Source organism: Vitis riparia, chromosome 16 (genome assembly GCF_004353265.1).
Source record: "Vitis riparia cultivar Riparia Gloire de Montpellier isolate 1030 chromosome 16, EGFV_Vit.rip_1.0, whole genome shotgun sequence".
Classification (NCBI taxonomy): Eukaryota; Viridiplantae; Streptophyta; class Magnoliopsida; order Vitales; family Vitaceae; genus Vitis; species Vitis riparia.
Window position 1 is genome coordinate 12,361,746 of NC_048446.1, and position 12,476 is coordinate 12,374,221.

Genomic DNA, 12,476 nt, shown 5'->3' on the forward strand with positions numbered 1-12,476 from the left:
TGAATGAAGGTTTTACTATTACCATATTTGTTAGAAAATTAAAGCTAAAGATAGTGTAATCTCTCTTTCTTATCTTCTATTTTCTAGACACATCTTAGTGGATTGACTTAACTCATTGAATTAACAGCACTTGCATAATGCATAAAAACCTAACTTGATTAAAGTTTTAAACATATGAAAACGTATTTTTAGGGATGTCAACAAAGTGGTCATCCACTGTTGACCTATCTTATTTTTCAAATACATTCTCATCACTTTTCCAACCGCAGAATGAGGTAGAACGATGTAGAAAAGTGAATTCCCATACATGCTTGGATTAAAATTTCTCGATTGCATTATTTTAAATTTTCAATTATACTAAAAAAAAATATAATTTATAAATATAAACATTATGTTTTTAACAAAAAAATTTATGTGTATTTTAATAAAAAAATAGATTTGAATATTTACTTTATATGTTTAAAATGGGAAAATGAAAGTAACTAAAGTAAATGAAATTTTATTTGATTTTATATAGAATCTAGGTATGGTAGGGTAGTATAATTTTTTATTGTATCTTACATTTTGAAAAATAAAATCTCAAATTAGGGATGACAATAAGGTGGGTTTGGAGTCGATCAACCCTATCCCAAACTTGCCCTAATTATTTAAATCAATTTCCATTCCCAATAAAAAAAGAAATAAACCTTAAATGGATAAGATGAATAAGGAAATTTCTTATACATGTATTCCACTTTATTTAGTTTATATTTTTTTTTTCAAAACAATTATAGTTTATCAATGAATAAATGTTATAATTTTATAAATTATTCTTATAAGATTTTTTTAATTATTTTAGATGTATTAAAAAGGATAGAAAAAAAATTGAATTATTATTTAGTTAATTATATGTATAATTGGGGTAGAGCAGGATAAGAGAAGACAATACCCAAACCCATTCTAAATCAAACCTAGGTTTTTTTTTTTCTTTTTACAAAATAAATAAAAATCTAAGCTCATCCCTAACTTGTTTGTGTTTCTTTCAAACTCATCCCATAAGGGACAAGGCAAGGAGCAAGAAAAATTTGCCCCATTGCCATCTCTATCTCAAATCCTCTAAGATACAATTATGCCTTCTTCAAGGCCATCTTTCTTCTTTGTACACCAGCCCCATTTGAAAAGAAACAAAGAAAAGTAGGTGTAAAGAGAAGAAATGTGGGTACAATTATAATTTCTTTATGGTAAACATAAATATTTGCTCACAATTTCTAAACACATTGAATCAATCAATTCCTTTTCATTCCATTTCCTCGTAATCTTGTAAACATTTTAATAGAATTTGTTGTTCTCAACTTTTATTCATTTTATCCCATTTCTTTTCTATTTTAATTTTTTCCTTCAATTTCCTATAAAAAATATTAATAATCATGTCATAATTAAGTTTGTTTGAAATTAAAGTAATGATGCAATCAATTTTTTTCCCCCTAGTTTATGAAGATGTCTCAATTAATGTGTTTTTCCTTGTAAAGAAGTTTGAACCATAACTTAAAATAAGAGATCAAAGATTTGTAATTATTTTTAGTCAATAAAAGTGGAAAGCTAAAAGCCCCCATTCACATACCTTTAATGACTTGTCTATTCATAAAACATCTTTTTTCCTTATTTGTCATTAATTATTAATTAAATTTTATTTTGGATCAAGATGTGTTAATGAATTTACATAAGCTGAGCTTAAAGCCATCATGCATAAGAAAATGAAACATTTGTAATTAATAAAATTGGAGATTTTCTACAATTTCAATTAACTTAACAAAAGTGATTTGAAAATATAGTTGTACAGAATTGCTAGCAAATCCTTCAACACTATTAATATAAGAAGCCAAATCCTTCAATACTCATTATGCCATTGAGATGGATATCATTTAAACACAATGATGTTATTATTTATCACTTTTATGGGGTAGTATGTGTAATTATTATTTTCTTTATGGTAAACATAAATTTGTAATGGAGTTTCAATAAAATTTCAAAATTCTCACTTCTCTTTCTCGGATGTTAGAGGAAATGGTACAATCAAGAGCTTTCCAGATATTCATAAATTCAAAAAACAATGCTATTTGATTTATGCATTCACCTTTCAATTCAAGGCCAACGATGAATGCTGTTGAGAACAAAATATTTTGCATTTTATGTTTTAATTCCAGAACATTTTTATTTTTATTTTTATTTTTATAACTTTTTGAGTTAAGAGGATTGTTGGAAAGTTAGATGCAATATTTAAAGATGTGAGAAAATATTTAAGAGTCTTTTTGGCCATGTGATTTAAAAATAGTTTTTTGTCTTTTAAAATAAAAAATTGTTTTTAAAATTTTTTAATGCTCTTTAGCTGTTGTTCTCTAAAAACACTTTTTAAAAATAAAGTGAAAGAAATAATAATTTTTAGAAAATAAGTAAAAGGTGTTTTCATTGGTTTTTAAAAATAAAAGAAAAATATGGCCGTTTGACCATGTTTTTTAAAACTTGTTTTCAAATTAAAAAATAAAAAACAATTTTTCAAAACAAGTTGTAAAAAGTTTATTTACTGATATCTTGCTTTTCATAAAATGTGGAAAGTATAATTTTTATTTAATTGAATTTTGAAAACTGACATGGACCATGGTGTTGGGAGAGGCTTTTTACAAGGAGAAAAGATAGAAAAAAATAAAATTGGGATTAGTGTCAGCCAAGTCACCGGAAAGCTACTTGTAGACCATTTCTCCAAATAAGACATCAAAGAATTGTTATTATTTTTGGTCAAAGCTAAAAAGTCCCCGTTCACACACCTTTATTGACTTGTCAATTCATAGAACATCTTTCTTCCTCATTTGTCATTAATTATTAATTAAAGTTGAGCTTAAGGAATCATGATTTGTCATTAATTATTAATTAATAAAATTAGAGATTTGCTAGAATCTCAGTTAACTTAAACAAAAGTGATTTGAAAGAAAAAACAGTATGTAACTTTTCTAATTCAAAAATTGTTATGTAACTTTTAATAGTGCTGAAAAGAAATCAAGGGTAGTGAAAACTGAAAAGCTACTAGCTCAGCTGTTGGAGGCCTTCCAACTGTGCAAAACCCAAGGTAAAAACGACGTCGTCTTCTCAAACTGGGACGACGCCGTTTTGGGTCAGGACAAAGCTTCACGGACTGAGTGGTATAAGAATTTCAATTAACTTAAACAAAAGTGATTTCAAAAAACAGTTTTTAATACAAAAATTATGAATTTCACTCTTCAATAAATAAAAGTGGAAGGAATCTTGGTATTGCGTTCATATGGTAGAGTCAAACAGATACTATATATATGTGAGTGCTTGGTCTCCTCGGAATTCATAAGAAAAAAACAGCAGTTGCAAAGCCTCTCTTCTATTACTTGCAGACCATGGCAGGACGGTCCTTTCAACACCTTCTTAGCTTTCTTATGCTTTTGCTGCTATGTGCCAAACCTGGCCTGGGGAATGTTACTGGCTGCATAGAGAGGGAGAGACAAGCTCTCCTTCACTTCAAACGTCGCCTTGTCGATGACTATGGCCTTCTTTCTTCTTGGGGAGATGAACATGACAACAGAAATTGTTGCAACTGGAGAGGAGTCCAGTGTAGTAACCAGTCAGGTCACGTCATCATGCTTCATCTTCAAGCCCCTTGGTCTGAAAATCTTTACCAGTCTCTGAGGGGTGAGATAAGTCCTTCGCTGCTTGAATTGGATCACTTGACTCATTTGGATCTCAGCTATAATGATTTTGAAGGGAGTAGCATACCTCCATTCCTTGGTTCCCTCAGCAGAATGCAGTACCTCAATCTCTCTCAGGCCAATCTCGCTCAAACTGTTCCCACTCAACTGAGGAATCTTTCCAACTTGCTTTCCCTTGATCTCAGCGATAATTATTTGAATTTTGGGAACCTTGAGTGGCTTTCTCGTCTTTCTTCTTTAAGACACCTTGACCTGAGTTCTGTCGACCTTAGTAAAGTCATCCACTGGTCCCAAGCAATTAATAAACTCCCTTCTCTCATTCACTTGGACTTACAAAATTGTGATCTCCCTCCCATCCCTCCACTCACCATTCCGTCTCTTTCCCATGGGAATTCCTCTGTCCCTCTTGTTTTCGTTGATCTCTCTTCGAATCATCTCACTTCTTCAATATACCCATGGCTGCTCAACTTTAGTACCACCCTCCTTCATCTTGATCTCTATTTCAATGATTTAAACGGTTCGATTCCGGAATATGCTTTTGGGAACATGAGTTCCCTTGAATATCTTGATCTCCAGTGGAGTGAACTTGATGATGAAATTCCGGATACAATTGGAGACATGGGTTCGCTTGCATATCTTGATCTCTCTGGCAATCAACTGTGGGGCTCAATTCCAGATACAGTTGGGAAGATGGTTTTACTTTCACATCTTGATCTCTCTGGCAATCAATTGCGGGGTTCAATTCCAGACACAGTTGGGAAGATGGTTTCACTTTCACATCTTGATCTCTCCCGCAATCAACTGCAGGGCTCCATTCCAGATACAGTTGGGAAGATGGTTTTACTTTCACATCTTGATCTCTCTGGCAATCAATTGCGGGGTTCAATTCCAGACACAGTTGGGAAGATGGTTTCACTTTCACATCTTGATCTCTCTCGCAATCAACTGCAGGGCTCCATTCCAGATACAGTTGGGAAGATGGTTTTACTTTCACATCTTGATCTCTCTCGCAATCAACTGCAGGGCTCCATTCCAGATACAGTTGGGAACATGGTTTCTCTTAAAAACCTCTATCTCTCTCAGAATCATCTTCAAGGTGAGATTCCAAAATCCTTGAGTAATTTATGTAACTTACAAGAATTAGAGTTGGATAGAAACAATCTCTCTGGACAGCTTGCACCAGACTTTGTGGCCTGTGCAAATGACACATTAGAGACTCTGTTTTTATCGGATAACCAGTTCAGTGGATCAGTTCCTGCTCTCATTGGATTTTCATCCTTGAGAGAGTTACATCTTGATTTTAATCAACTAAATGGAACTTTACCTGAAAGTGTTGGACAGCTGGCCAAACTTTATTCCTTGGATATTGCCTCAAATTCATTGCAAGGCACTATCTCTGAAGCCCATCTCTTTAATCTATCCCGGTTGTCCTATTTAGACTTATCTTCCAACTCTCTCACTTTCAACATGAGCTTGGATTGGGTTCCTCCATTTCAACTGGATTCTCTACGATTAGCCTCCTGCAAATTGGGACCTCGTTTTCCTAGTTGGCTTCGTACTCAAAACTGGTTGAGTGAGCTTGATATCTCCAATTCTGAAATTTCAGATGTCCTCCCAGACTGGTTTTGGGATGTAACCTCAAGGATCATCGATACCTTGAGTATTTCCAACAATCGGATCAATGGGACCTTACCGAATTTATCATCAAAATTTGGTTCTTTTTCTAAAATAGATATGAGCTCAAACTGTTTTGAGGGTTCAATACCACAACTTCCTTATGATGTGTGATGGTTGGATCTCTCCAATAACAAGTTATCGGGGTCCATTTCTTTATTATGTACAATTGGTAAGCAGTTACTTCTACTTGACCTCTCAAACAACTCATTGTCGGGAGGGCTGCCCAATTGTTGGGCGCAGTGGGAAAGCTTGGTAGTTCTTAATTTGGAAAATAACAGATTTTCTGGGCAAATTCCAAATTCATTTGGCTCCTTGCGATCAATTCGGACACTACATTTGCGCAACAACAATTTAACCGGAGAATTGCCTTTGTCTTTTAAGAATTGTACAAGTTTGAGGTTCATTGATTTGGCAAAAAATAGGTTATCAGGAAAAATACCAGAATGGATTGGAGGAAGCCTTCCAAATCTGATTGTTCTAAACCTAGGATCTAATAGATTCAGTGGAGTTATATGTCCAGAGCTATGCCAATTGAAAAATATTCAAATATTGGACCTCTCCAGCAACAATATATTAGGTGTTGTACCGAGATGTGTTGGTGGTTTCACTGCCATGACTAAGAAAGGGAGCTTGGTCATTGCTCATAATTATTCATTTGCACAACTCATACAAAGTCCCATTTCCTTCGTTCATGACTCTCGGCATCAATTTATTAGGAATGCCTCTTATGTTGATAGGGCATTGGTCAAATGGAAAGCAAGAGAATTTGATTTTAAAAGTACCCTTGGGCTTGTAAAGAGTATTGATCTTTCAAGCAACAAACTATCGGGGGAAATTCCAGAAGAAATAATTGATCTTATAGAATTAGTTTCATTAAACTTATCAAGGAACAATTTGACTGGACTGATCCCTGGAAGAATTGGTCAATTGAAATCATTGGAGGTTCTTGATTTGTCTCAAAATCATCTTTTTGGCGAAATTCCTGCTAGTCTTGTTGAAATAAGTGGTCTAAGTGTCTTAGATCTCTCTGACAACAACTTGTCCGGTAAAATTCCACAAGGTACTCAACTTCAAAGCTTCGATATTGATTCCTACAAGGGAAATCCTGTACTCTGTGGATTGCCTCTTCTGAAAAAGTGTTTTGAAGATAAAATAAAGCAAGATTCTCCCACTCATAACATTGAAGACAAAATTCAGCAAGATGGAAATGACATGTGGTTTTATGTTAGCGTTGCTCTTGGATTCATTGTTGGATTTTGGGGAGTGTGTGGAACTTTACTACTCAACAACTCATGGAGATATGCCTATTTCCAATTCTTGAATAAAATAAAAGATTGGCTCTACGTTATTATAGCAATAAATATGGCTAGATTACAAAGGAGTCTTCAAAGTTAAATGGTACAATTCTCTCTCTCTCTCCCTCTCTTTCATTTGTACTTGTTTTTTAAGGCTAACAATTGTCAAAGAAAAGTAGGCCTTTACATATCCTTGGGATATACTTTATAAATCACGAATGCTAATGCAAAATTTCTTTCCATGCAACTAATTGAAGGGATTTTTTCAAATTGATGAACACTGATTTTTACTTTGTGTTAATTGCAGGACTGCAACTCTTGTTCTTGCCATATTAACATGGTTGAATGCAAATCGTTGTCCTTCCTTCTATGATTGATTTTGAGATGTAATAGGTTTCTTGTTTTATTTTGAGGATTACTTATGTTCTTTAGATGCATATTTTATATTTTATTCAGAAATTTGTGTGACATATAATCTCTTTTCTTCCTTACACAATGCTTTTATTTGGTATTTGGATACTTTATGATTCATCCAAACAATATTATAGAAGGATATCAAAGGTATATTAGAGTCCGACTTTCTACTTTTAAAAATATTTCTTTTGCTCTAAAACTAATTTGTATTCATTAAAATTAAAACAAAATAAAGGATAATGACATTTGGTTATGTATGACATAAGTTTTCAACCAATTATTAATAATCAAATCATAATTTGAACACTAAAGAAAAAAGAAAATTTAAAAGCAAGTTATTAATGATATGTTTCTCTCTTTCTAAAAAAAAAAGTAAATTACTCTAATAAATGGGAAACTCTTTCTTTCTTGTTGTCAAAGCTTTTTCACTTGAAGTTGTCTCAGATGCAGATAATTTTTGTGGAATATTTTGTTTTCATCCATTTTTTGCTTATCTCAAGTGCACTTCGTTTTCTTCTTAGTGGTTGATTTGATAGGATATTAAGTCTAACTTCTTTTCTTAATAAAAGGCGTTTTCTAAGTAATTAAAAAAAACTATTGTTATTTTCTCTATTTTAACATATTCCAACTATAAGATAACTAAAATATGATTGAAAAATATAAAATAAGAGAGAATAATTATATTTTAATTATACTCGATAAGTAATATCAAATAGTTGATTCACTTATTAGAAAGTAGTATTGATCTCCAACATCATGAGATTAACATCCCAATGATCTTTTTTTATTTGTTAAAAATTCTTATATTTTAAGGTACATTACAAAATTCCTTAAACACTTTAGCCCAATGATCTCATGTTGTTTTCTTTTATTTATTTATTTTTTTCCTTTCCAGTCTTTTTTAAGGTCCTCCATAGCTTGGATTACACTTTGTGAGAATTTACTCAAAAAGTCATTAAGAATCAAGTCCTATCAAGTTTTTAAAATCGTAAAAATGAAAACTTTTATATTACCATTCTTTTATAAGTTTTTGTATTTATTAATTTTTATTTATTTCTTTATGATAAAATCTTTTATCTAAAATATTTTTCATGAAATAATAATTCTTTACTATGATTTTTTAAATTTAAAATTAGAAAAAACTTCAATTCTTATTAAAAATATTATTTATATTAATATTTTCTTCTGAACTCTTTCTATCAGAACAAGTAGTGAATGTGTAGATCCCTCATTATGGTTCTAGATGAGACTTAATTCTTTCTAGTCATCTTTCGTTCTATTTTCACCTTTTGAAAGGTGAGCTGTAAAAGACAGGTGGCAAAAGAGGATATTCTGGTGGCAGACTGTGAGGGTAAGACACGTGGCAATGAGGTTTTGGTTTTTCTGTTGGCTGTTTTAGAGGGAGTAGTGGAGTGTCTTGGTGGTAGAAAGAGTCGGGGTTGTTAGAGGGCGGTAGAAAATGTCCTCTGCAGGGATGGCACGTATCAGAGGGGATATATTTTCCTTCTGGGGGTGTGTTGAGAAAAGGAAAAAGAAAAGGGGGAAGAGGATTTTATAGGGAGGTGAAACGCTGGATCTCGAGAAGGGCTGAGGAAAAGCTGTGAAACAGAGAGAGTGAGTAGGCTGTGAGAGAGCCATTTTTGAGAGAGTAAGCAGGCTATTTTTGAGAAGAAAAAGAGATCAGCAAGAGAAGGGAAGCAGATTAGGAGCTCACCAGTTTTGTCCAGGTATGATTACAACATGCTCCTGCTAATTTTAGGCTCATTTTGATGCTTGATTGTGGACATTAGATACTATGCATGCTTGTGGAATCTGAGACCCTTTTTTTTATGTACTTTATGTCTGGTTCTACGCTCTGTTTATGAACAACTTGTGCATTTCACTTTTTATGAATAACTTGAATATGGATTCATCACTAAATCTGATTGTTAAAGGTCATGCCCCAGCTTTCTTTTGAGAAGTCTACATATTCCTGGTATCTATCACCATTTTGTTGGCGTGTTGGAGAAGTATTGCATTGGACCAGGATGAGATGGTAAGAGACTTCCAGCTTCGGAGCAATGCCTTTGCTTTCTTGCTGAGTACCAAAGCTGGGACTGGAAATCTGATCAGTAAAAAGAATAGTGAGCATTTTGGGTTGAATGAGGGTCCTTCGAGAGTCTACGGATGATGGCCACTTGATTTTGGAGTTGGGGAACGAATTTTCTCACTACCGATGATATGAGTGTCATACTAGTTGCAAAACTGAAGAGAAGATTGGGATGTGAAATGTGGGCAAAATTACATTTGATTGGCATGCATGTTGGCTAGGGTATCAAGTTCCACTGGAGATCAGGTAGAGGCAATGGCCTTTCTAGGGGGTTTTAGACATAAAATGTGCTTTAATGGCATGAGAATTTCTGGGTCCCTTTCATCTAGTACTGTTTATTTGTTAATTTGGAGACCCATTTTTGGTTTTGTTGAGGGTTTGTGGTAACTGGGTGTTCTGAGTTGAAGCTGGCCTGTGCTCATGTGCAAAGCTAACATGGAGATGTTTATATCCTCTGTAGTCTGTTATGTAAAAGAGTCTGAACAGAGCATATGATTGAAGAAATGCTGTTTCCAGATATCAATAATAAATGTGTTATCCAACTTATAAGGTCATTGTCAGCAAACGCCACCAATCAAAGTAGTGGGTTGGCAGACCCTGTCTAGCCCCTTGATTGAGAATTTGAGATGCGGCTTCGCTAACAAAAGCCTTTTAAACTCTCAGGAGCCAACTCAGAATCACTACTTTCCTTGATATGCTTACTGAACCCTTTATGTTGTGGGTCAATTTAAAAGGCAAACATTGCTCGGACCACTGTAGCGAATATGAGATGATGGAAAATCACACCTTTACACATGCATTTTTCATCACAAGATTATTTTATTTCAGATCAATCAAATAGTTACACTTGAAGGAGAACAGAATTATACACACAAGGAAATGGCCCAGGAGACTGTTAAGGATCAACACTTATTCACATCCTCATTCAGTTTGGTCTTCAAAACGCCTTGCTCGGCACCACTCGGCTCCACTCTATACGAAATTTGGGAATGATAGTAAAGATGTTTCAAAAGGCATTGAGTGTGTACAACATATAGTCCTGCTGCGGATTGCTCTCTTTAAAAGTGCCGAGATGAAAAGGTTATTGATTTCATTAATGGCATTTCCATTGGACAAACCAGATTCCTTTGATCCTATTTTGGTAAATTAATTCAATCAGTTTTAACTACATTAATAGCAGCCAGTCGATTGCTTCTTTGTGGCTAATAAGACTCCCACTTCACCTGAGGAGACCGGTGATGGAAATTCAAAGCCGGACGGAAAGGAAGAAATTAATCTTTCATGGGTTTACAGTCCCTGACCTGGTTATCAGGGGACGTTATCCTCTGTTTTATTTCTTTTCACAGAGCACCCACCTGCCCATTCCCTGATCGTGAGTGTTATTCCTCTTCCTCGGGATGTCTCGTAAAGGCCCTTCAGTCTACGGCGTTGAAGACGACATTCTTAGTTTGGAGAGACTCCCAATTTGCTGATTGTAGTTATGAGTTTCACTACATATATAGTTCTATCATTCAACATACTTATTCCGGAGTTAGGAATGTAAGAGATAAGAGCTTATTTCAGACTATTTATTCATGTTATGTTTAAGATTTTTAAAAGAAAAACGAATGTGTGGCAAGTGAACCGCTTGAATATCTCCCTCAACACCAATCAGGGAGTTTGACATTCCTCAAAACCTCTCTCAATCAGGCCTCCCGACAATCTGAGTTCACAAGTACATTATCTCAGTTTGCAGTAAACAAGGAATTTACCGTCCATAGACAAATAAACCAACGGCTGGCATGTGCCTCTTCAAGTAGTCTAGGCTCTGCATTGAACCATTCCACACTTAGAACTTTTGAGAAATCAAAAGTTGAGCAATCCCATTCAAATGACTTTAAAGCACTTGAGCTTATTCTTATCATGAAAAAGATGAAACAAAGACAAATTTAGTTTGCTCTCAACTCCAATCCATATCTTCTGGAAAGGATGAAATTCATTAGGGGCATCTCGAAAGCATATTTCAAGGCTGAGAAATTCACGAGTCAATTAGGAAACACAGGGCATGTCAAGCTGCTTAGAAAATGCTACCGCCATTTGCATTTTCTTGCTTTAACATGGGAACAAACAGAAAATGATGTAACAGTTCAAGATGAATCAGAAAAGATAGTCTCGAAAGCATCAAGTTAACGATTTCCAATTCATTCCTTAAAAGTTTTCCCAAATGTGGGGGCAGAGTTCAGACCATGAAGTGTAGGAGAAATTGGTTGGATGCATATCTAACATGAAGACATGTTTCTAAGGCTATAATCAATATTCCAGATTCTGATTTTCATGATTTTGATATCGACGAAACTGAGAGTTCCTTTGGGGAAGACCAATTTTAGTCTGCATATGATAACAAATGATGAGAGAAGCCTCCTCAATGTAAGCAGCTCAGAGCCTTCTAAGGTATTTCCCCATGTATATTCCAGCAGATAAGGACGAAATTAATATTAGGACTTGTCTATGGAGATGTGGAGCTAGTCGAAATTGCAGTTCAGCTTTCAAAACGTTATTCTAATATGATGCTTCCAAAGATCCATGAAGCTGGAAATTTGAGACAAAAACTCTTTCGCTGTTAACATTTGGAACCAAATCGTAACAGATATTGGTATTGAATAACCAAGGAGCACATTGACCATCTTGGAATCATAACTCGAGATGGTGCTCCATGATTCTCAAAGGCTTTTAAGGAAACTAAAGGTTTCGAGGTTGATGGTGTACTGATTGGTCAACTTGTTTGCATATTTCCTACATTTCAGGTACAGCGAAGGTGGCAGTGCCAATGAAGGGCTCATGATCTGATAAGCAATATATCTGAAAGGCATCAGGATCTTCACCCCATTCTGCAAGTGATACATGCACGAGCATCAGGCTTGAGATCATTACCGATCCTTATCCGAAAAGATGCTAGTTAGGCAGCAGTTCTGGAAGGAAAAGAATTCCTACAATCTCCACAAAATGAGAACCTTATTCTCGTGATGATAAAACAACAGTAAAAAAAAAGTTTGACAAGGAATTCATAATGAACAGGGGAACACAAAAGTTGAGTTACAATGTTAAGGCGAATGAGTGGCAGCACAAGAAGTTTGATCCAAAATTAAACTTTACTGCTGCACCACAAGCTGTTGTTGTTGATGAAGAAGGATTAAAATATCGAAAATTACGAACATGCAAACGTGTGATGGTTGGTGGGGTAAAAACTCCTATTGTTCCCGGCAATACTACTGCTGATTACTCAGCCCTGACAGCCTATAAAGATGACAGTTCCTA

At 34.6% G+C, this 12,476-nt stretch overlaps 1 protein-coding gene and 1 long non-coding RNA gene across 2 annotated transcripts; both read left to right on the top strand.

The window, feature by feature from the left end:
• The first annotated feature begins 3,398 nt into the window (after positions 1 to 3,398).
• Positions 3,399 to 7,273, top strand: LOC117933263 (receptor-like protein EIX1). The gene is made up of 2 exons (XM_034854645.1): positions 3,399 to 4,803; positions 6,987 to 7,273. Exons 1-2 carry the CDS (start codon positions 3,399 to 3,401, stop codon positions 7,013 to 7,015), a joined length of 1,434 nt encoding a protein of 477 aa, XP_034710536.1. The 3' UTR covers positions 7,016 to 7,273.
• A 1,024-nt stretch (positions 7,274 to 8,297) lies between these two features.
• Positions 8,298 to 9,728, top strand: LOC117933525. The gene is made up of 2 exons (XR_004654299.1): positions 8,298 to 8,820; positions 9,028 to 9,728. It is a non-coding gene; the product is annotated as an uncharacterized LOC117933525 (long non-coding RNA).
• The last annotated feature ends 2,748 nt before the right edge of the window (positions 9,729 to 12,476 follow it).

Bases quoted from the DNA above. Each gene is read 5' to 3' on its own strand.
- LOC117933263 (XM_034854645.1), top strand. From the start codon at position 3,399: ATGGCAGGACGGTCCTTTCAACACCTTCTTAGCTTTCTTATGCTTTTG. The intron at 4,804-6,986 runs GTGAGATTCCAA...TGTTAATTGCAG, and splicing joins CTCTCAGAATCATCTTCAAG to GACTGCAACTCTTGTTCTTG.